A 25,670-nucleotide genomic window follows, 5' to 3' on the forward strand; every position below is an offset into this window, starting at 1 on the left:
CATATCTCATATCTCGTTACTTACTGAAATAAACATGAAGCGGCTACTAGTGTTACAGACGGCTGCTGTTCGGCTTCCTGATTGTGGATCGAGGAAGAACTTGCAAAACTTTCGCTGTGTTTTGTGTCCGATTCCACGACACCGGACGCTGGGAGTCAGTAAAAACTTTTTCTTTTTTTAAACATCTCCAACTCTGTTGTTGTGTAAACGGGAAAAACGCAACTTTTCTATAAAACTGCTATACTGCACACCGCGGCTCTGGTAAATACTCCTTCTGCACACGTACCAACTGGTGGACAATGTTTGCCTCCAGAGCGTCGCGACTCCCAGTCTGAACCCGAAAACACAAAAACGATGCCTTTTCATTTCAAACTTTATCGAGTTCACAGTTCCTCAGAGTTTTCTTCCAAAGCCAAAGTTGCAGACAGTCTTGTGGTTTCTGCTGCGGGACGTTTTCACCAGATGAGGAATTAAAAATAAGAAAGAAAAAAACAAACAAACAAAGACAAGCCCAAAAGCTTCTGGAAAGATTTAATCTCACTTACTTTCACTTTTTTTTTCTAACAAACAGTCAGGATGATGCCAGACGCAGAAAATGCTGCTAAATAAGTCCGACCATTCACTGAGACTAAAACATCCATGATGGAGGACACGTTGGACCGTGGCTGCTCGGAGACGACTGGGACGGGCGGGTGAGGGACAGACGGAGACGGGAGGGACGTCCATGTGCATGCACCTCGTCGGGCTCCTTAAATGTCACGTGAAAACAAACCCGGGACTAAAGGAGGTCATTTCTCTAACACGCGGTGGGACAGCAGCTATGACTCGAGTTAACTCAGATAAACATGGTAATAATCAGAATAATGAGAATAATAATACTGCTTATGCTCCTGACAGTTCACACACAAGAGTCTCTGATCAGTTCTTTACATTTTGTACATTTACGAGGGGGGGCGGGAGACATGTAAAAGACACAACATTCACCCACACGTGGGCAAAGGTACGATAAAAAAATAAATTATTACCTCGATAAACCAAAAAATAAAATATTCATATTTGCTCTACTGGGGGAGGGAGGGGGGAAGGGGGAGGGGGGTCAATTCCTGCTGCTGTCCTGCAGGGGGCGCCACAGCTTCACAGGCAGCCTCAGGTGAAGGAAGCATAAATAGAGAGATCTGATTGGTCAACACTCTCTGAGCTGGAGCCAATCAGAGGACACGAATGGAGACGTTGGGACCAATTCTGCTGACAGTCACAGGACCATTTCTACATATATATATACTTATATTTACTCCTATCTTCATAGATCTATATATTCTTTGCTTTTCCGGCAGCACTGGGTGATGATTCAACATTTAAATGTCTATTCTTTTTGTTTTTGGAGGGGGCGGTTCAATAAAATGATCATAAAAAAAAAAAAGGTGTGGAAAAATAGCAGTTTAGTGCAGATAAATGTCACGTTTTGGTGATATTTTGCACATATATACATATAATATTTATAGATAAGAAAAATATTACTCTCATTAAATCTGTGTCACCCAGGCCGCACACGAAGGAGAAGGCTGCGATCACACAGTTCTCTCGATGTCAACCAATCCCACAGAAGGCCGTCGTCGTGGTTTGTTTATTTCCCTCCTTTCATCAAGGACCTCTCGACCTTGGAAACGTCAACACAAGGCGGCTGAGCCGCGAGTAACGCGTGACGAAGTAACGCTGCTCCCGAATGCAGACAAGTGTCAATACCTGATTTACTACGAAGAAATCAGTAACGCAGTTACAGTAACTGAAGTACGACTGTTGGTCAATGAGACGGGCCGTTACCATTTCACCGAACTCCAGATTATAGAGCATCTTCCTCCACTGACTAACTTCAGACGAACTTTGCACATTGAAAGTGAAGCAATAGTTTCCTCGCTGGATGGTGAGCAGCGATTCAGCTTGAATACATTGTAAAATACCGTCACTGCTTCTTAAAGAAGCAAGTAAGTAACTATAAGGCGTTACTAGTTTTCAGTAACTTTAAAAACACTGCTGACTGGTTTTCTTCTGGACCTTGAAATGTTAAAAAAAAGCTAAATACATTTCATTAAAACTGAATCTATAGAGTGGATGGGAGTTATATTTTAACTCAAACCAGAAGCAGGATGATTGTTGCTTTCTGACATTTGCTCAGCGTGACTCAGAAAAGCCTCTTGTAAAGCGGCGTTGGCTCTTCTTGGGAAACTTGTCCGTGCAGTAAAATCTGTTTTCACCCTGATCAGTCGTCCTTAAGACGAAATTTCTGTTGGAAATATTGGTCGTATTTTTTTCCCCCCTCCACATTATTTAACAATTTAAAGATTTCCTTTAAGAAAAGACCCTCTGCTCTGTGAATCGCGGCTGAATTTGGGTTGTTTTCAGGCCTAAAAAGCTTCTAATTCTGGTCTCATCGTCCTCCGAGCAGGAAAAGCCTCGTCCCAGCCTGTGGCCCCGAGCGTCCCTCAGACGGGGGCCCCAGACCTCAGGTTGGGAACCTTTGGTCTACCACACAAAGCCAGGTCCTTTTGTGAGATTTGCTGACAATGACGATGGTGACGATATAAATCTGAGCGTCTCCTCAGCAGATTTGGGGACTGATGCTTCCGATGTTACACGATAAGTTCACAGGACTACGGATGTTGGGGTTTTTTTTTTGTTCTTCTTTTTTTCTTTTACATGGACAGAACAGTGTTTAAAAAAAAAAAAAAAAAAAAGTATTTATCAATTCTCCATGAAACTTACGTCTATTGTTTCAGTTGCACCTCCTCTCCCTCCCTGAAGGGGGAAACAAAACAAAAAAACAAAACGAGAAAACGAGTCGTCGTCGTCTGTGGTCGCCAACTATTGCTTCAGCAGATGATTGGATGGGTTTCTGTGTGTGTGTGTGTGTGTGTGTGTGTGTGTGTGTGTGTGTGTGGCGTCTGTTCACCTGTACAAGTTTGGTTTCTGCAGAGGAGGAGTGAGGTGAGGTGAGGAGTGATCAGGAGGACAGGGAGTAAAGTGAGTGTGGGAGGCGGCTGATTGGTCAAACAGCTCCGCGGACAACTGTTCCCTCTGTGTGTGTGTGTGTGTGTGTGTGTGTGTGTGTACAATGTGAGCTGGGTCCTTCAGGGTTTCACAGTTGTGAAAATTAAAGCTATAATAAAGATTTTAGTCTTTCACTGTATTAAGCTGTAAATCGGTGCAGTATTTTGCTTTTTGTGTGTATTTCTGAGGCGTTTAGAATAATGTGGCCTGATGTCAGTCAAGCTCCTTCATACTTTCACTGCTGTCTTTGACAATTTATCCCACCGGACCAAACTGGAGTCAGTATGTTTACATTTGTTCCCACTGGTTTAACCTTGTTTGGACGGTTTCGGGAACATTCCAGTGAGAAGTCAGAGGAGACTTTTGGACAATGTGAAATATATTTTCCCAGTTGTGGACGAACGCAGCTCAAACTTCCATTACAACTTGACAGAATCGTTAAAACTTCAGATCTTCACTTGGCTGAACAGTCAGGCTGGTTTTGGAGTCGTATTAGACTTTGGTTTCAATCTACTCTTTGTTTATATCCTTTGTTCTGGTGCCAAAACAAAAGTGAATTTAATTCCCCCCCCCCCCCTCATTTTCTTACTTTCTGTAAACTCTGCTTCAGGCTGATTTTACAGGGAACTTCAGAGTGAAGTCGACTCGACGAGTTTTTCTCCTGGACAGGAGGAGGAGAAAACACCCCGACTCAACTTTACCTTGAAGTGGGAACTTTTTTGTTTTTCCTTCCATTTTCCTACATTTCAGCCTGCGAGTGAGTCGGATCTACTTGATACTCGAGTATATTAAAACTGATGATGATGATGATGGAGAGGTTACTGCACCACATAGTTTTGAATGGAGGATGAAGGTGAAAACAGTTTAGCTGCAGGAATGCTTGGTTTTAATGAAGGTCCTCACGAGAAGAGATGTGCAAACTGTGTGTGTGTGTGTGTGTGTGTGTGTGTGTGTGTGTGTGTGTGTGTGTGTGTGTGTGTGTGTGTGTGTGTGTGTGTGTGTGTGTGTGTGTGTGTGTGTGTGTGTGTGTGTGTGTGTGTGTGTGTGTGTGTGTGTGTGTGTGTGTGTGTGCGGCCTCTACGGCAGGTTGTCGTCCCGCAGGCTCTCCAGGATCTGGACCAGGCTCTCCAGTCCAAAGACGTAGCCCCGGTCTGGCCCATCGTGAACCGCCGTGTCGCCGCGGAAACCCTTGAACGTGGAGTGGGCGAAGTCGATCATACGAACGTCCACCAGGGGGGGCTGCTGGGGCGGGGCGGCAGGGGGGGCCGCCGGGGCGGGCGCCGAGAGGGGCCCTAAACTGGGAGCCGGGGAGGGGGAGTCTGAGTGCGAGGTGGGGAGGCAGTCTGACGCGGTGGGCGGGGCTTGTGTGGATGGAGGACGAGGGGAGGGGGAGGGCGGAGCCACCGCAGAGCCCGGGTTCAGCTTCTGGCTCGTGTCCGTTTTACAGGGGGCGTCGGGGGGTGACGGGCCGCGGGGGGGCTCTGTGGGGCCCCCGGGGGCCTTCTGCTGCCAGGCGGAGTGCTGCCCAGAGCCCAGGACCGAGGGGCCCTCGGGTTCCTGGAGAAAACAAACGCAACGTGAGGACGTCATCAAACACACACTTATCAGGATTCAAAACGTGAATCAGTGCATATAAAGAAAAGCTGAATGTGCTTAAATGTCACTAAAATATCAGAGTTCTGGCGTAACGTTTCAAACCGCTGTTGAAGAATTTACTCAACAAAATTAAACGGCTTAAAAAAAAAAAAAAAAAGAGACGCATCAGGAAACAGTGGAAGTCCAGTGACTGAATCTGGATGTGGAAACGCAGGCAGTGGATCGTTTGGGACTCGCCTTTCCCTCATAGATGATGAGCAGCGAGGACGAGTAGAAGCGGTACGACGCCTGCCTCTCCAGCACCGCCTTCAGGCTGCGCAGCTTGTTGAGCACCGGCTCGAAGAGGTCCCGCCTCAGGCCCGTCCCGTTGTGCATGTACTGGTAGAGCGTCTCGCGGAAGCCCTCGATCGACAGGCCGCGGCCGTAGTACTTGTTCCTGCAGAGGTAGTGACCCGTGCTCAGCTGGTACACCTGTGGAGGGGGAACGCGGGACGACGTGAGGCTCCGGGGACTCCAATCGAATAAAAACAAACACCGACACGCCGTCCAGAGACAAAAACAACCGACGTAACTGACGGAGGCGATATTTCAGTGTTGCAGGAGGTGGGTGGAGGGGGTGTACGCGCTTGGCCAAACCTGCATGCCGCACACTCGCACTCCCAGCGTGGCCGAGGTGCTCTGTTCACATTTCTTCATCTGCCGGGCGGCCTTCTCCTCGGAGGCGTCGTCCCCGTGCTGCCGGGTGCCCATCTTCAGGTCCAGGATGCAGGGGTAGGAGAAGTGGTGGACCACGTTCTCCAGCAACAGGAATTCTGCGCGGGACGCCGCGGTCAAGGGTGCAAAGCGGCAAAACAGGTTTCGGCACACGAGAAATCCAACCTGTTCGCAGCGGTTGGGACACGCCCACATGTGCCGGACAGATCAGATCAGTTTTTACAGGAAGAAAAAAAAAAGATTTGTTGGCAAAAAAACTCAAATTATACACTTGGAATGTGAAAAGGTATTGGGACGATTGGCGACGTCATTGCCAGTTGGGTCATCAGTGTCAGTGACGTGACGCTTTGGAGGGCGAGTCTGGAGCCGACAGCAGCAGGGGGCCAATGTGTTCTGCTCTTTCTCGCCTCAGCTGCGTTTTGCAGGCAGCTGCAGCTCTTCCTGCCTTTCCTCTGTCCCCCCCTCCCTCCCTCCCTCTCGTCCCCCCCTTCCTTTGATGCTGCAACATCAAAACGTGACCTTTAACCTGAAGACCTTGGACACAGCAGAGCCTCTCTTACAAAGCCTCGGAGATTATTGCCGGCTCAGCGTCCTCCACTGGAACCAGCAGATACAAATACCAGTAATAATTATTTATTTTCTATTCTGTATATATCATTATAATAAATAAGATTAGCACACTTTACCAAATCAATTAAGATCAGTACATATTATTGTTGTTATATAATTAACTTGCTCTTATTAGTATGAATCCATATTGTTGAATGTAACGTTAATGACAACATTTAATAAAGGTTATTTGGCTGGATTTTATCACATCATCTTTGTTATAATGCAAATTATTTTATCTATTATTTCTTTATGGATGAAGACAATTTATTTCTCATTTTAAATATTTAGGTGTGGTTTATATTAACCTTAATCACTAAAGGATCCATTAAATGGGAAGTATAAATAATATTAACAATTGTCACCGGTAAGATATTTGGTTAGTTTCAAGAGATAGATTTGTATTTATGATACAACTGACATCCGAAATATTTGCTTGAAAATGTTATTCGTACTGAGCTGGTGGCGTTTGGGTCACTAGTAGGTGGGAACCAAGGTTTTCTCTACATACAGTTAATAAAGCAACGTGACAAATGCTTCACGTAACAACATGGAACATCTGTTGCCCAATAATTTGCTTGTAAATTGTCATTTGCCTCCATTACGTGATATCAATTTTGTTTTAATAAGATAAGCATCAGGGAGAGTTGCATGCTGGGAAAAGCTTGCAATCGGCCCATCCGTAAAGACGGAATGGGAGTGAGGAAGGATACTGAAGAGTTTGCGGTCCTTCGACTCGGACCTCATGCGGCTGAGCTGCTGCCGGTGGCAGCGCAGGCTCCAGGGGTTGTGGCTGATCTTCTCCAGTGTCAAACCGCTGTTCCAGTCCAGCATCTGGAAGGGAACGTCCGAGTGGATCTTCGGGTCGAGCCGGGGACTCTTCAGCTCCGCCGGGCTGAGGGGGAGGTCAAGAGGAGTGGAGATTTAAAGGGGGGGAACCTGAACGCCAATAAGAAGTGTTGGAAAAAGTTGGGTTTCCCGCTAAAGTCCAAATATACAAGCATCGGTGGTGAATAGGTGACTTAATTAAAGTGGGAAACGGATACCTGAAAGTCCCTCTAACCCAAATTTGTGCCGATTGCAACATCAAAACTCCTGAAACACTTATGCATAATTACAAAGCTGAAATCATCCCCAGACATCTAATGTCCATCCGATCAGGGCGTCCCAACTTACAAGTACAGCGAGATGATGACCTGCAATCATTTCCTGCATGAGGGGAAGAGAAAATTCCAGATGTGACGAGCAAACTGTGGCCTAGATGATCTCAGTGGTTTATCATTCGTAGGAGCAGAGAGGTGTGAAGTCTCAGCACGTTGGCTTTTCTTTGAAACATTTGAGGTGATAAGACTTAAACTCCATTCACACGACAACATTTCAAGTCAAAGTGCCTTGTTTTTTGCGTTTCCTTTCAGAAAAGTTCAGTGCTTACACGGCAACGTTTTGACACTGATGTCCATTTACATGGAAACGGCAGAAATGCTGAAAATAATGTAGTTTTTCCTGTAGGCCCACTACTACATACTGATTAAATATCGTGTTTTTGCTGTAAATTCTACCTTTACAAATATACTTCTGTTCCAGCTGAGCTCATTTAAAGAGTTAAATTCTTTTATGTGCTCATTGTTAAAGCTTTGTGGAGAGCTGTTCCTAATATTTTGGTCCCCACACTAGAAACTCCAGAGCAACAATAGCACCTTCAATATAATGGAGAAATGATCGTATGATTTGGAGAACATTCAATTCAGCAAGTGAACACACAATTGACTAAAAATGCTTGAAGCATTTTCTAAATATTCGATTGAAAAAAACCTAGAAAAAAACTCATGAAATACTTTAATATTTTAGTATTATCGTCTATTTTTCATGCTTTATAAGCAGGAAGTAAGTGGTCGAGAGAACTAAATCCAAAGTATATGCAAGTTTCTCCAATTGAAATCAATGTTTTTTGCTCGTCTGTTCAAATATAAACTCAAAACGAATCAGTCGCTCTGTTATTTCTGAAAATGCTAAACGCCCGCGACCGGGTCTCCCCGCCGCCGGCCTTACTTCTCTGTGGCGTCGGGGTCGTGCGGCTCCCTCCTGTCGGGCCGGTCCTCCTTGTGCTCGGAGGAGGAGGAGGAGCGATGAAGGCTGCGGCGGGAGTGCTTCCTCCGCGGCTGCTCCCTCTCCGGGGCGTCGCGCTCCTCCAGATCCCCGACCCCCCCACCCTCCACGCTGCTCTCCACGTACGGGTACGCCACCAGGTTGATGTAGCCGTCAGAGTCGCCCTCGAAGCACACCAGCACCACACCTGAGGAGGCGGAGGACACCAACAGTCGAGGTGTGAGGAAACATTCTACACATCTGCAAAAATACAAGACGTTTCAAGTGAAAACGCAGCGTTTTTTTGCAGAAATTTTGCATTTTTGAAAGGAGTTATGACACGTTGTTGTTATTGTCTATCGATGATGCATGTGCAGAAGGACGTCACGATCAGTAGCAGCGTTTCTGCCGACCCAAGCCCGAGCGTTTTCAGAAAGTTACGCTTCCCCCCCGTTTACAAAGAGGTTGAGTAGGAGCGTTTTCAAAAAGCGGTATTTTCAGCAACTCAAACCAGAGTATTCAAAAACAGATCGTACTTATTAGCTGTCCAGCAATCGACCGACCAAACCGATCAACAGAGTTAAACATCACCTTAAATGGAAAAAGACGAATTGTTGACCTTGTGAGTCATAAATGAGGTCACAGTCTAAGGTATTGAGCTTTTTTTTTTTTTGCATATCGTTTTCAGGTTTTTTTCCTCTCCCAAGCTGTGATCTCGGTGAGAGGGGGGCCAAGTGCTGTATTTGACTGCATTATCAGTACCGACATGGTATTCGGGTGAGATTAAGGGTAGAACGGAACAGCGATTTGACAAAGCCTCTTCCGCGCTGTGTTGAAGGACAGTTAAGTGAGCACTTACAGGAGATTTTAAAAAGTACCTGTAAAAACTTGTGTTTGTGGCGAGTTCAGAGACCCGGAGAGTTTTAAATCTGCTCGGGAAAAACATCCTCAACCGACACCTTACCGTCGGCTTTCCCGTCATTCATCATACGTCTGTATCAAGACACGCTCCTCAGTACGACTGAAATTCAATTAAAACGCATCTCATACATTAGATAAGTAGAAAGAAATACCAGGCAACGATATCATTTAAAGATGGAAGCTATGATTTTTAGCTTCGCAAACACAGCAGACAACCCGAAGCCTCCCGGGTCCAATTATTGAGTCAACGCTTGAGACGGGTCATGAACATCTAGAACTTGTTCGTCTCCACACCCACAACACAGGGACCAACTTAATTTGATCATGTCACACAGTCTGAGGATGAAACAACCTTGACACGTTCAGACCGTCGTCCCCGGGCAGCTGTCCGTCTCTCTCTCTCAATCTGTGCTGTTATTTAATCAGCAGGACAATAGTAGTGGACAGAGATTTAGATCCAAATATAGCCCCCCTTGTGGATCACCGTTGTCATGGCGCTGGGATCCAGAACACCAGAGTGGACGAGTGCAGGAAGCACCTGCCCCAGTGAACCAGAAACCTCAATAACGGCAGCAACATTCCCACATAAATAAAAGTCTTCTGTAACATCTGGATTAGGCTTCTTTTTTTTTTTTTTGTTCAGTTTAGTCCGAGAAGCTTCCGCTTATAAAAGACGCTTATCAAAGTAGAATCAACGTGAGACTGTTTGGAGTCAAACAAACCTCCTTTACCAGAGACGTCCCGTCGACCTCATCACACCTTCATTTAAACCTGCCGACACAGCCGCGGCATTTCATGAAATCATTAATAAATTCTTCAAGTGAAACTATCACAATCTTTTTAAAACAAATCTCGACTCTCCTCATCTTTGCCTACAACTGGATAAATGTGGAAGTTTCATTTTGAGACTTGTTGGCCTTTGCCTTAAAGTTCTAAACTGTCTGAAACCTGCCTGGACTTTTTGACGGCATTTGCCTCTTCACTGAAAATTAGGAATTCCAACACTTGTTGGTCACAGCCTGTCTGTGACATTAATATAACGACACCGAGGCTGCATTACCCAAAGTTTTCTAATGAATACGTGAAAATTTCATCGCATTTTGGGTGTCCGTTTACAAAACAAAGGTGCTTGGAGACACTGAAAACAACTTTTTGAAAACGCAATAGTTCTTCCGGTTCGAGGGAGTTTTGCTCTTCCACAGTCGCAAAAAAAAATAAAAAATACAAATCTGCTTGTTCATGTGGATTTGTTGGGTTTATTTCTCTGTCAAAAGCACCTAGAAATGACTCTGTTGTATTTGGCGCTATATAAATAAAGTTTAGATTGAATGTAACTACAATATAACTATAACCAGGCCTGACTCTGATTCTTTGCAGTGTTGAGACACCGCTCGCCTCTCGTAGCACGTTCCAGCCTCACCTGTGTTACAGGAGGCAAGCGGGCGTCAAAGAAATGTAAAACTGGCGAATTAAAAACCCATCGGCTGCCTTCCTTCAGGAAGTGTCCCGCCGCTTTTATATCCTGGATGGCTGTCAGGGCGCAGAGCCACATCTGCAGCCATCACTGAAGTTATTAATGCTCCGTCCAGGGTAAGAACAGTTCTTTATTTACGTGTGGAGGGGTAAAGTGTGGAGTGTAGGAGTGTGTGAAACACTGGCCGTCGGCCTTTGTTTGGGCTTTGTAACTACAGCAAATCCCCGTAGAAACAGTTGGAGCATGTGTCGGGTGATGAAGAGCAGAGCGGTGAAGCCACTCCACTTCCATTAAACATCCGTACTTCCTTCCCTCTCCTCTAAACCACTGTGTGCAGCAGCAAACTCAGGGGAGGACGTCTATTTACAGCCAGGCTGGAATTATTGTTAAAACAATTTAAAAAAAATATGTGAACTGGAAAAAAAAACGAGAATAAAAAGTTTAAAAGAATCCAACGGGGGGAAAAAAGGATCAACAACGGATATCAGTGTTAAAGGGTGCGCAAGACATGTAAAGTGGCAGGGAAAAGCTGGAGCCACAAAGTCAGTCCTGTGTTTTGATTCCCAATTCCTCAGTCAGCGACGTTTTCAGCTCTGAAGCCAGCGACTCTTCAGCAACACTTTAATGTGAAGCCGTGTCGATCAGTTCTGCCACGGGATTGCTTCTCTTAAGCCTCCATTTACACAACATTTCAAGTGAAAACGCATCACTGTCGCACTTTTGTTTCAGGAACGTTTCACGTTGCCGCGGCGACATTCTGAAAACAATGTTTACAGAAGTGGCCGTAAAACTGGAGAGGAGGCAGTTCTAAGTACACAAACATTTGTCTGGACAAATAATCAAGTTGGATTGCCATCAAGGGCGCGTCTCAATAATAAAACTCCCAATCTGAAGCATACAAAATTAATTTCAGCGCCAGTGACTCTTGGAGATCAGCTTCCAATTATTCCTGCCGCTGGTCTCCACCGCAGTGATTTAATTAACTGATAGCTTCGTGCGGCGAAGGGGGTTTGTTCTCCGTTTTTTTCGGGTCCGCTGGATGTTTTTGTCTAATTGTGCTCGGGTCGGATCCGGCTGGGCCGCCACGCCTCTGGGATCAGATCTCGTTGAGATTCAGGAGAGTGCGTCAGGCGACGGAGGCTCTGAGCCGGATCCACGCCAGCAGCTCCCGGTCCCGGGACGGGGACGCTAAGAGGAGGCTGACCTTTATACTCCGGAGTGAATTCCTTCATCTCTGGAGGAAGGGACTCGTAGAAGCGCTGCTCTCTGCTGATGAGAGGTTTGCACACCGTGTGGTCATCGTAGCGCATCATACTGGTGTGACCCCCCACCTGCACACACACACACACACACACAAAACAGTTGTCGGATTTAGGATGAAAAACTAAATACTGACGAGAATATATCCCATAATGCCACAATATTAGGAGCTAAAAGAGTGACAAATATATTTACTGATGTGCAAAAAGCTGAAAAGTGCTTGTATTGGTATTCATTATCGGTAAGTAGGTAAAGGTTGAGTAGTCGTGTTTTAGAAAAGTGGTATCGGTGCATGTGTAAATAAAAAATGCAAAAAAAAAAAAAAAAAAAAGGCAAATAAAGTTGACAATTCATCATAATTCCCTTTAGTCACCGAATGTCAACTTCAGCATCATTGCAATCAATTTAAAGCCACATTTCAGCAGCTTTATAAAATTACTATTTCAATCATTTGAACTTTTACAAACGTTCAAAGTTTTCTGACGTCATTCAGACAAAATATTAATTTGGCTTTCATTCTCATTTCCTGAATTTATTCTCAATATTTGTTGATCCTACAGCTTTGCTTCCTTTACCAGTTTATCTAGATTTTGTTTCTATTAATACATTCTTGTCCTCAATGAAACCTTATTTTATTCTGAGCACACTTTATTAAAAACATCCCATTTTCAACCCCAAACTTTTTTCTTACTTCAGAATACCAGATGAAATTAAAAAACCTAAACATCTACATCTATTGCTTCATTGCCTTATACTGACATTATATCAACATTTGTACTTCATATGAGAAAATGTATTCTATTCTCTATATGGGTAATGTTGTCTATTTTACTCTAAACAAGTTTTTATTATAAGATATTCTACAATTCCAAGGTAAACTCAAACGTTTTTATATCGAGTGTGTTCACTCAATGTCACATTTTGTTTCATCACAATTTTTTTTACTTTTTTACTTTTCTTAATTGAACCCTTGATCGTACTCGTTTTGGAGTGAAGTAAAGAACAATACATTTCCGCTCACCTGGTGTATGAAGGGCTCCAGTGGAACGCCTCCTTCTCGTGGTCGAAGTGAAGCCCCTCCCCCTGGCCCCGCCCCCTGTAGCTTGTTGTCCATGTTGTTGGTGTGAGGGAGGCACATGGCTCCTGGCGGACGCACCGCGCCTCCTCCTGCAGACGAGACCAACAAAAGTGCTCATTGTGGCGGAGAAGCCGAGGCGTCAAACGTCAAGCTGCTTTCTGATTGGCTCAATGTGCCGGATCAGTAAAATGAGAACAGAACAACGCTTAGGCACCGTTAACGCTGCATTTTTTTCAATGCATTGTTTTTACCATGACTGGTTCCCCCAGTTTTCACAAAGAGTGCTTCCAAAAAGTTCGACCTTGGGAGCAGTTTTCAAAGTTGTGTTCATCAGTAGCTGTGAGCACCGTTCTGTCGTTATGTAAAAACACACCGAAAATGCAACTAAAGTTTAGTGTTTTCACCCGAAATCCTGTAAACGAATCCAAAATAATGATAACTACAAACATTTTCTTTACTGCATTAAAGTCTACATTTAATTTAAGAAAATAATACACTTACTTTCTTTCAAAATCCTGCAGAAAAATTCACTTTCCACAGTCTTTCTGTACTGAACAGTTTATTAAAGTGATTTGGACTCAGACAGTTCCACTATTGTTTCAAAGCTCAGTCACTATCTCCGTCTATCCACACGTTGTGGTTCTGGTGGTTTATCTCAGTTGTTTCGTTTCTGCTTCTTCTTGTCATTAGTTCATAATTTATTTTTTCGACGCGCTAACTTGCAGATCACAGAGCATCTTCATCCCACTAACTGATGTCACTTCACCAACATCCAGATTCTAGAGGACTGATGATCTAAAATGCAAATATGTCAAGACTGATGACTGAATAGACGATATGAACGCAGACAATTGACAGACTCGCTCGGTCCGTCTGTGTCTGAAACACAAACCCTGCCTGCAGCAGCTGTGGGTTCTTTGACTTCTACCAGATGACGAGGCCCGAACGATTCATTTCCAAGCATCTCAGCATTGTTTATGCTGGTGTGGTTGCAGTGGTTTCCATGGCGATGCAGCCAGTGACAGGAGCAATTCAGAAAATGTTCAATCAGCCCTCATTAAGCCAGACAGCAGCTGAAAACCGCCTGCTCTCCGTGTTGCCCCGTGGTCCTGGTCCCAGCCGTCGGCTTTCAACGTCTAATTCACAGATACGTCAAACATTCCAATCTGTGCCCTCCAGATTTAGTTTGATTTCGCGCCGTGCAAACAAAGCTGATCGCAGTCCCTCACAGGACAAACAAAGGGAGACAGACAAACACTCACATTCGGACCTACGGGACAGTTCAGGCCTATTTTTAGACTGCATGGCCTGGTGAGGAACGGCGGCCGTCTCCCAATCGAGAACATGCAAACTCTCCCCTAGAGTCCAAGTCCACTTGGTGCCGTGGTCTTACCCTGGTCATGGGCTCGGGTGTGCAGTGACGGGGAGGTGGGGGCGCAGGGCACCACGGGCTGCTGGGAGCGCACACCGGCCCCGGGGGGAGGCGGCGCCAGACCGAATATCCACCTCGCAAAGCCGTCAATCAGAGCTCTCCAATCCACCGCCGGCAGGACAGAGACTCAATCAGGACAGGGGATGTGGGGGGGGAGGAGAGGGAGGAGGAGGGGGGAGGAGGGGAGAGGGGGGGGAGGGGGGCAGAGCTCGGGGGGGCTGGCAGGAGAAGCAGCGTGTGAGGTAGGCAGGTTCACCACGTCCTGCGAGGGAAGACAAGAACACCAGGCTCAGTCCCGGAGATTCAGGAGTGTTTAAACAAAGTGTGCAGTTTTTTTTGTTTTTTTCTCTCCAAACATAACAAAACTGCACAGAGACGAAGACCGCGGTAACATCACCATCTTCAATCTGAGCAACAGTCACAGAACACGTTTACTAAACGTGCATGTTTATCCTGTCCAGATCAGTGGTAACGGTGTCGATAAGCTGCACAGCTTCTACATGTATACTGTATAGAAACACGACACCACAGTTTACAGTTGAGCACAAAATCAGGATAAACTTTCAATCAACAAACAGAAATAATAAAAAAACAGAAACAGGATTAAAAGTATAGTGTGCAATAAAGCCGACTGTCTCACAAAACCAGAGCGGTTCATCAGTACTTATTATAAACAGTGTTTATTACATTGCATTTATACAAGGAATAAAAAACACGTAAACAATCATTCCTTTAAAGAAAATAGACCATCATTCAACTAAACCATTTGGACATGAACCTGCAGGGCAGCATGGCGGCCGTCAGCGGTGCTAGTTTGACATCTTTCACTCAGAGACGCTGTAATCCAGACAACACAGCTCCGCAGGACCAAAACCTCACAACATCTGCTTCCGCTAACTGGAGCTGAAGGTAAAGAAATAACCAGAGTCCCCTTTTTTTTTTAGGTTCGTCGAATAGTCTTTCGGTAACTTTTGGAGTTCCAACATTAACCTTGATAATCCGTGCAACTTGACTCCAGATTCTGATGGCAAACCTCAAACCAGCAGACACGTGTCGCTTCAGATGGAAGCTCTTCACACCGGCATTAAATTGTCAATGTCCATAAACACCTCCTCTCCGCCCCGCGGCGACTCGTCTCCAGCCTGGAGGTAAGAGCGGCAGGCTGGAAGTAATAAGGGAACAAAGAGGAAATCGAAGACACAAACCCGCCCACTGCCTGCTTCTACAAAGGCATCATCTGGTCAATGTCACAGCTGTAACGAAGCACGACGCTGGACGGGCGACGTCACAAAGTCGGCTCCGAGCAAAATCCTCAAACCAAACGCTTCCTTCAAACGGAAGACAGCGACTCCGGGCCTTTCGTCGTGTTACGAACACGTCTAAGTCCTGAATCGTCGTCAGCAGAGAAACGCAGGATGTGTCAGATTCATGACGGCTTCTGGGTTTTGCTCGTGTTTGAAATACTCCACAGCTGGATGATGTTCAAACTCTCACCCTCGGATTAAAGACACCTGCTGAGCACCTGCTGGCTTCAGGGGAGGTTCATCTCTCCCCCAAAATAAACCACAGTGAAATAGCGGTGTGGGGAGAAGCAGTTCACGTCACAGACAAACACACCGTCACCAAAAACCAGGCTGAAGAAATACACAGTGAAGAGTCTGATGATCGAATCTCAGCAGGAGGATTGTAATCGCAAGTTTTTGTTGTGTTTTGTGGCCCCTGTTTAGACGACAACAGTGCTTGGAGCCGCCGAAAACACAACTTTTTGATAAACTCTTGGACTCCATCTCCATGGAAACGGAGCAAAATGCAACTTTTATGAAACGGAAGCACAAAAAAAAAGGGTGCACTTTCACTCAAAACGTGGTTGTGTAAACAGAGTGTAAATTGTCTTCCTACGATTCGTCTAAAAATATGAATCATCGCAAAATTAAATAATAAAATAATGGAGGTGTTAAACTTGAGTATTTGCAAATCTCACCTTAAAATATATCAAAGAAAATCAATTATTTGCATTAATGTCTCACGTAGTTTATTATAGCAAAAACAATTACCTCAAGTCCAGAACCACTAATATTATAAAATTCTGCTTCATGACTAAGATGATTATTATTTCCCAGAAAACAAAACAAAAAAAAAAAGGAGGATAGTTTCACATTCTGGGTCACACATTCGGCTCACACAGTAAACAATGTTTGGTCCCGGGAGAGAGATGAGATCTAAAGTTAGGAGCACACAGTAAACATCAGGACACATCTGTTCTCTGATGTGGGATTGAGACGAGCCCACCGAGGACTGGAGGGACAAACAGACAGACAGATGTGGACAGAGGCTGAAGCACATGCCTAAACTCATAACTGTTCATCGATGACACTCATGTCGTCGGCATTAATTTACTAGAATCAATGTGGAATCTGCAGTGCAGCTTGTTCTGCATCGTATTGCATTGCATCGTTACAAAAACAACCAACATTAGCGGCGAAAATGAAAACTACATGCTTTTCAGTGTCGTTTTCAAAACATTGCCATGTTAATGTGAAACTTGTCTTAAACGGGGAAAAAGAAAAAAGCACTTGAAACATTGCCGGATCCACAAGGCCTCAGTCCAACATCCGGACGGCTGTAAAACAGCACAGGAGAAACAATGACATGATCTACATTCCCTGGTTCATAGAAAGAAAGCGGAGCGACTGTTTCCTCTGTTAGCAGATCTAAATGCGTCTCCAGCAGTGAATTTCTGGCACAAAGACAACAGGTGTGTGTGTGTGTGTGTGTGTGTGTGTGTGTGTGTGTGTGTGTGTGTGTGTGTGTGTGTGTGTGTGTGTGTGTGTGTGTGTGTGTGTGTGTGTGTGTGTGTGTGTGTGTGGCGGGCGGCAGTGTGATGCAGGGGGGTGGGAACAGGCCGCTGGAGGGCAAAGCCAAGGACAATTCACCTCCATTCCTCGCTGCATAACAAACATCACCTCTTCCTCCTCCCAATTATTAGCTATAAAGATTTATAAAAAAAAGCTTGACTGGAATAATGTCCCCAATACATCAAGACTTGTATATTTTCTTAAAACTTCCTGTCTTTGACCTTTTCACTTTTCCTCCTTGTTTCTGCTCTTGATGCTGTTTGACATTTCTGGAGGTTTTCTTTTTGTAATTCAGGGGTCGTGTGTGTGTGTGTGACTGAGTGTGTGTGTGTGACTGAGTGTGTGTGTGTGTGTGTGTGTGTCTTGGCATTATGTGTTTAGGAGCACCAAGTGACCACTCTCCAGAGTCACATGCACAGTGGCAGCGTTTCCGTCTGCAGAGAGACGAGCTTGAGCCTTTTCACGGTTACGTTTTCAACCATTTCATTTGAGAGCGTTTTCAAACATGTTTCACGTTGCGAGCCATTTTTACAAGACGTTTTTCAGAGACTCCCACCACCGTTGTCATGTAAACTGACCCCCAAAACACAGTTTCACATTTGAAAACACTGTTGTGTAAACTGGGCCTTGTATCATATAATCATAAAAAAAAAAAAAAAAGAAGATATAACTCAACAACATGATGGGGCAATAATCCCTATTTTCCATTTCAAACCACAGGAGAAGACATGTGATACTATGAATCATAAGTCACAGTAATGTTCCTTTTGCAAATAACACATTAAATTAATAGATCTATTACAAACATCCTTCTCGAAACACTATGGGATGAAAGAAGTGCTAAAAAGTCCCTAAAGTGAAAGCAACTTCATTATTCTTGTATCAAACCCACACTTCTTCTGTTCATAACTTATTTTTAGTAGTTTGTATTGATATTTCATAAGATATTTTCATTATATTTATTATCAGTGCGAGTTTTATCCACCAGATGGTATTTAGACAACTGATAGTGAATCTTTGCATCTCCAATAAATGTGATTGGGTGATTACATAATTAGAATCACATCATGTGTTGGGCATAACGAATGCCGCCATGCATTACATAAGAAATACATTCAGTGGATTGCATTGTTTGTGGTTTTAAATGTGCGCCTCTGCCTCCGTCATACTGCTGGTTTTAGTTATAATCACAGGCATTACACATGCAGGATGCCTTTTTAGCTGTTGGCTGTTTTCATAGGGTTTAGTGCTGTGTAACTGCTCTGAATGACTCTGAGGTCAGACTAATCACTGAGGAACAACTAATGTTATCTGACGTGAATTAAAATCTCCTGCAGGATACTCCCTTATTGCAGCCAACACAACGGGGCTGTTTGTCCTTTCGTCTGGAGTTACATCAGTTCATTTTCCTGCACGTTAGAAAAAAAAAAACGTGTACGGTACACAATGGTGAGAATAAACAATGGCGTGCACACAGACATCCATGCTCGGGAACATTTGGGTCTTCAGCTCGAGAGGAGACATTTCTGTTGTCCTCGGCGATCGAGGTTTCTCATCAGACAGTACAGACAAACAAACAAACAAGCTGGTCTGTCATCTCTGTGTGCTGCCAGGTGCGGTGAATGATCGGAGCAGCCAGCCAATCAGCTTAGAGCAGGGGTGGGCAACCTCGGTCCCGGAGGGCCGCAGCCCTGCACGTTTTCAATGTGCCCTCATATCCACACAGCAATTATTGGCTCGTTATCAAACATTCTGCAGAGCTCTCATCATGAGAACGCAGGTGTGTTTGAGCCGGGAAACATTGAAAACACACAGGGCTGCGGCCCCCCAGGACCAGGATGGCCCACCCCTGGCTTGGAGGATCTGTGTTTGCATATCTTACATCATCAGCGTGAGTGACGGCTCACTACGGCTGGACAGCGTCCAGCTACCGATTAAGCTCCTATTTCTGACTGACTGACCGTGTGTGTGTGTGTGTGTGTGTGTGTGTGTGTCCTTCAGTAAGTCACAGATCTGAGAGCCAATTAAAGACTTCCAGGAATATCTCTGTGTAAATTCGGCCGCATGTTGTTGAATTTCGAGGGTGTCTGAGGATTTGAAGCTTGTTTATCATTTGATCGGACCCGAGGACGTCTTTGAGACGAAGAGATCCGGTGACGGCACAACTAACTGTTTAATGGACCTTCACAAAATCATTACACACACACACACACACACGCCTAATGTTAACCTTCGTGCCCAAAATTCTATATGATACTGACTGATCCCTGTTGCTGCAGTGGCGACTTCCAGGTTAGTTTCCTGCTGTGATCAGATGCTTGCTGGCATGGATGGGTTGCATAGGATTCAGGATTGATCTAAAGGATCATGAGAACAATTTTAATGTGTATTACTGCACTACAACAGAGGCTTGCCTTGTTTCTGCCGCTCTGCAGAAAGGTGAAGGACTGAACATGATCAGCATGTCGGGGAAACGGGAAGTCAACTGTGTGCTAGGCTGATTAATGCTGCCAGCTGAAGCCTTTTTCCCTACCGGTTGTGTTTCCAGCCGGCTTTTCTCCCGACAGAAGCTCCATTTCATACTGTGGATGAATCCTAGAAATACAAGGCGTAGCTAAGACGTCACACTCACCCTGAGGTCTTTACCTCAGCAGCTCGTGAGCGTGTTTTCCTGCTGAGTGGCTGTATTCCTGCAGCGCAGCGTAAATCAGGCCAGACAATGCTAAATAAGGGCTGCGTGTTGATACTGCTGACACACACGCCGATGCCCTGGGAACCACGACAGATCGACGAGGACAAGTTTCCAGCAGACTCCACCTGGCTGGAGCACGTGGAAGAAACGATGGCCAGGCAAAATCCACGGTGACCCGAGAAAGCAGGGTTTCCCGCCAAGCCAACGACAGTCAAGAAATAGAAAAAATTTGATTCAAATATTCAGCGAAAAGGACGAAATTGTTTTGGTTTTTTTTTTTACAAGAAAAATCAGAGGTTCTGATTTTGGGACCATTCTGCATTGATGTGGCGGCAAAGCATAATAGAGTATAAAGTTGTAATGTCGTTATTAAAGATTTCAAGTTCATTAATGTAAAAAAACAAAAAACTAAGTAAGACGTGTCGTCACGCGCCATTAAACAAGTCGGCACGAGTGATGTCTGCAGTTTGGAGATTCATTAATATTAATGAGAAGGACAAAAGTAGAGAGCAGGGTGTAAACTATGTTCTGAGGAAAATGTTGTTGTTGTCCACCAGGTCACACAAGTGCAGAATGTAAATAGACGTCACTTGTTCAGCGCCTTACAGCTACATGAGCAGCCCAAAACAATTTACGTCATTCATCACATCCACACCAGCAAGGCACCGAGGACCAAGGACACTTTGGCCTGTGGGCAGATGGAGATGGGACTTGAACCTGCAACCTTCCGATTGGGAGGCGACCGCTCTCCCAACTGAGCCCAGAAGAACTATTCAGTCTTGATGCACATGAGCATGTGGTGTTTCCACGGTACCACACAGAGACGGAGCCAAAGCTTTTTAAGAAACGTGTGTTTGCCCTCGTTTCTACAAAAAATGGGAAAAGTTGTGTAAACGGGCCCCAAAGTGACTGAGGAGCTCTCCACTCCATGTTTACATTCAAAATGATCTGCATTACACTCAACACTAATTTAATGACGAGGACCAACGTGGTGTACAAAACAAGATGTATATCTTAAATCGAAGTTGTCAAGAGGTATTAGAGAAAAGCCGATGACCAAGTTCGGAGGAGTTGAAGCAATGAAAAAAAAAGAAGAGACAAGGAAAGCAGAGCGGAGAAGACACGAGGTGGTTTGGAAAGAGTTGTTTGGGGGAACAGAGCTGCAGCTGCTTCACAGTATCCTGCAGTCCTGTGGCACAAAACCTCCAGAAACACGTGAGTCAGGCTCAAAAATTATAAACTACACACATACACACACACACACACACACATACACACTCAGCTGCCGCCCAGGTCCCCTGACACACAAGTCAACAGCTGCTGAGACACACAAGTACAATTTGTCCTATCAACAATAAGCTCACATCAGTCCAAAACACCCCCCCCACACACACACACACACACATGCACAAACCTCACGCTGGCATTACCATGACAACCAAAACTCCCGACATGTCAATCAGCTGAGAGGCCTGTCACGCCTCATCGTACTCAAGTGCGCTCTTAAAAAGGAAATGTGTTTTTAGACGATCTGCTTTTTCCTCAGCCTCACTGTGGAAAAAACTTCAAATCCAAATCAGTTTTCTGTTTCTCATTGAGCAAAAATTATAAACTGAGACAGAAGCAGATATCAGATTTGAAAAGATCAAATAAGGAAAGATAAGAAAGGCTTAAAAAGCAAAGATGAGCTAAGAGTTACGGTGAAATTAAGGCAAAATACTGTTTCTGAATAAAAAATCCAGATTATAGAGCATCTTTCTCCCGCGAACATTTAACTTCCACTGAACTTCGTATGCGAATACATCATCAGAGTGAGCGAAATCACTGTTAAATCTCTGACCTTGCTGCTTTTTGACTGAAAATTGCAACCAAACATTGTGGCTTCTTCTTCATAAATTCAGATTAATGTTTCCACCATGAATTCAGCTGGAGAGTCACTACCTCACCTCATTGATTCTGTTAGAGAGGCACCACGTGTGTATAAATATACTATCAATACAAAATCTATGAAAAACATTAAATATTCCATGTGTTTTTACTGAACGTTAAGTAATTATGTGTTCTAGACGTTTGTATCCAGGTATGCAGCAGCGGCGCCAACCTTTTAGTATTTAAGTCCCATGTTGACCGCTGCATTATGTTGTGACCCCGAGGGATTTACTGTACCTGTTCTAAATAATATTTAAGCCCAAAGTCATCCACCTGACCTCCATGGTCCCTGTGATATCGTCTGGACTCTTTCACAGCAAAGACGGATGGAAACTTTCCACAGGTTCTTCCTGTCAAACTGGAAAAATCCCAATGATCAAATTATAGACTGAAGGCTGATTATGCTGGAGTGAGGCGACATAACTTTAGTCACAGGTCATGTTTTATTTATAGTTTGGCGACAGGACTCGCAGAATTCACCTCAACAGACGTCCGACTGAGCTTTAATTACATTCTGTCTCAGCAACAAAGTGGGGAAAGGTTTTTGGGTTTTTTTTGGTTTTCTTTTACACTGTACAACTTTTTCTTTTCAACAAAAAAACCCCCACCAAAACAATTAAAAATAAAAAGATTCAAGTTTAGAAACTCAATTGAACTTTTTATTTTAATAAAGTACACTTTAAGCAGAAACACACAAGCATTTTATCTCACCTAAAATAATTGTGTAGTTAGAAAGTAAGCATTTCTTTTGATTTTGTTTATAATCAAATACTAACATGGCAGCAAATTTTCAAACAGAAAAACCCAACTTCAAATAATCCTTCAAAATATACTTGGATGAAAAGTGATGACACTAAAGAAAGAAACATTTTAAAATATATATTATTAAATTGTATATATAAAATAGTAATATGAGATTTAAATTTAAGCAGAAAGAGAAGTTATATTACATTTCAAATTACTCTTAAAAAAAACCTTAAATATATTAAAGATACATTGACTTGAGTGGTGAAAATAATAATGTTAATAAAGCAACTCTACAGTAGAGATCATGACTGAACCTGATGTACCACGCAGTGAAACAATACAATCTAATAACACAAGAAATTTTAAATTCCAGGCTCTATTTACTGAATGTTTTCAAGTAAAAATGCAAAAAATTTGAATGCATTTTGGGTGTCTGAATAAAGTACAACGGTGTTTGAAGCCACTGAAAACACAACCTTTTGGAAATGCGTAGAAACGGAGGGAAAACACAACTTTCTAAAGACTCTCGGGCTCCGGCTTCATGTAAACAGCAGAATGGCTGCTACTGCACAAGCGTGGCCATAATAAATAGCTCTTCTGCACATGCTCAGTAGATGGACAACAACAACAATAATCCAACTTGTTCGTCTCTCCATACGAATCTGTGTACTCCCATTGTTAATGTTTATAGTGTATACCGTAGTTCATTACAAAAGCAAACAACAGCAACCATAAGAGGCCCGACATGAAAAAACGACATCATTTTCAGCATTTCTGCTGTTGTTTGTCAAACCAAAGCCCAAAAATGATGCATTTTCATTCGAAACGTTGTAGTGTCAACGTGCTTGCATTCATCAGACGTGTGACATTAATATAGCGGTAAATGATTTCTATGACGAGAATAAACTTGTGAAGATATACGTTTAGAATACATGAAGCAAAGTGATTCATGAAATGACAGACAAAATAATCATGTATAAAAGCAAAATGAGGCAGCAGAGACAAAAAAAACAACAACTATTGAAATAACATAAAATGACCATAAAAAGTCACAAGTGCATAACATAACGCGCATGACAGTGTTGCGTCGCGCTGCATTACATGCCACAGTTATGGCAATATGTGGTGTTAAGTGGCGTTACATGGCATGGTCTTAGAAGGTGTGGCAGTACGTGACATTGTGTGGAGTTACATGGCATTATGTGCATAACACATAACATCATGTGGCATGGTGTTCTGTGGCGTGCAGCAAAATATGTGCTGGTTACATGTGGGGTCGGGACTGGGAGGAAAGGCTAGAACATGAGAAGCACCTTCTAAAACAAGAGAAGAAATGTAGTGAAATAAATGACAGTGTGTTTTTTTTTTACATGCTGTACATCTTGTATTGCTTTAATGATGGAGAGGTTTTTAAGACCTTTTTTTAAATGGTTCAATAAGTGACATGGATGCAAAGCAGTTAGCATTAGCAGGTAGACCTGCCTCTGCAGCGGTGGCTTTACACTGATCAGACAGGACGAGGATTCGTGGATTATCTTCTGGTACTGCTCAATAAAAGTCAACATGCTGCCAGGACACACTTGTAAAAGAGATTATTAATCTCAATGTGGCTCTCGCGACTAAATAAAGACTAATGAAATGAATGGTACTGCAGGAGCAGGTTCTGCCTCAATTGGCAGCAGTACAACAATTACTGAAAGTTATTATGTGTGTGTGTTGGCAATAGAGCTACAAACAAGATGGAGTAAGTATGCAAAAGCAAATCCAGCCCTGCGAAATGCACGAGCCCCTCAGAAAGTACCGTGACATTACATCGGAGGACGAGATGGAGATGCATCATCTCGCAGTGTGAGATCTGTTTACTGCCTCCGACCGTGCAGCAGCCTGATAAGAACAGCAGCCCTGGATCAGTAGTGTGACAACAAACAAACACACACACAGCATGGCCATGATCACAGCCAAGACCAGCAGAGATGAAACATCCAAACGTGAATCCCCCCCCCCTGAATCTGAAGCATCCCGAAGCTGGTCCACCTGAGCAAAAAAAAAAAAAACATCCAGAACCTGAAGAATCCTGAAGCTGGTCCAATAGCCTCACACTGCACGACGCATCACTATGCTCACCTGAACCAGGAAACTCATGCGGGCGAATGAAAGTTTAACGGGGCCACCGACACCGGCCCGAGCTGCAGGGATAACTCCGACCAACCCCCGACGGCCGGCCCGGCTCGTGGCCACCCAGCCCGGCTGGTGCCAAGAGGACCGGGGGACCATGTTAGTTAACGCTCGCTGTCACACCGTCCAGCTTCTTGACCTTAGCATGACAACATGCTAACGAGCTAAGTCAGCTCCTCTCAATTAAAAACGGCCAACAAAACGCACTTCCAAGCAGCCCCGTGTCGGGTCGCGCCCCCCCTTCCGCCTCTTACCGCCGCTCCGGGTCCCGGTGTCTGGGCTCAAAAAACACTGACGTTAGTCCGGCGCGGTCTGCCGTTTAAGTAGCCTCGCATGCTAACGCTAGCGGGCTAACGGCACGGCTCGCCGTTACGCAGTGTTTCCCGTTAAAAGGCTCCGAGCTGTCAGAACGAGCACACACCTTCAGGACTGCGGACTCCGCGGAGGACACGTCGGATGCGCTTCAGACACTGGGGAGGGTCACGGATGTCGGTCCGCGGGACTGAAACTCCTTAACGGCCGAGAAAAACATCCCAGGTGCTAACGTCATGACGGCGAAGCTAACGCAGCCTGTTTGGATTTTTACAGTTCATTTACAGCACGGCGGCCCTCCAGTGCCACCTACAGGGGGGAGCGGGGACTGCAGCTTCAGTCGCTCCTGCATGTTGAATGACTTGAATGTTAAATGTTCATAATCACTTCAAAACGTTTTTATTAAAACCTAATCACATTGCATTTAGAAAACATGCTGAATAAAGTCAAGGAAAGGCAGTTATAGTTATATAGCACCATTACAAAGACGCAGACCAAAGTGTAATTTAAGTGCCTTTGTTATCTATGTAACATTTAACCTTTTATTATATTCTTCTGGGACAGGGATTAGTTGTTACGAAAGAGTTGCCAATAATGTATTAATTACACAATGATCATAAAGCTTGTCAATTTTCAATTGACAGTGCTTTACAAAGAAAGTTTGCCATCCATATTATCAATTCCACAAGGTTTATCACAATTTAAATTTTTAAGTATTCTTTGAAACAGTTTGCAATTTCAAAAGC

At 44.2% G+C, this 25,670-nt stretch overlaps 1 protein-coding gene across 1 annotated transcript; it reads right to left on the minus strand.

Annotated features, from left to right (window-relative positions):
• Window positions 1-489: 489 nt before the first annotated feature.
• Window positions 490-25,165, minus strand: ip6k1 (inositol hexakisphosphate kinase 1). Its single transcript, XM_080494843.1, has 9 exons — window positions 25,034-25,165; window positions 14,176-14,476; window positions 12,726-12,871; window positions 11,649-11,775; window positions 8,014-8,257; window positions 6,678-6,859; window positions 5,278-5,453; window positions 4,879-5,112; window positions 490-4,602 (listed from the first exon to the last, which is right to left on the minus strand). Exons 3-9 carry the CDS (start codon window positions 12,840-12,842, stop codon window positions 4,123-4,125), a joined length of 1,560 nt encoding a protein of 519 aa, XP_080350969.1. The 5' UTR covers window positions 12,843-12,871; window positions 14,176-14,476; window positions 25,034-25,165; the 3' UTR covers window positions 490-4,122.
• Between the last annotated feature and the right edge of the window lie 505 nt (window positions 25,166-25,670).

Source organism: Blennius ocellaris, assembly GCF_963422515.1.
Source record: "Blennius ocellaris genome assembly, chromosome: 4".
Lineage (NCBI taxonomy): Eukaryota > Metazoa > Chordata > Actinopteri > Blenniiformes > Blenniidae > Blennius > Blennius ocellaris.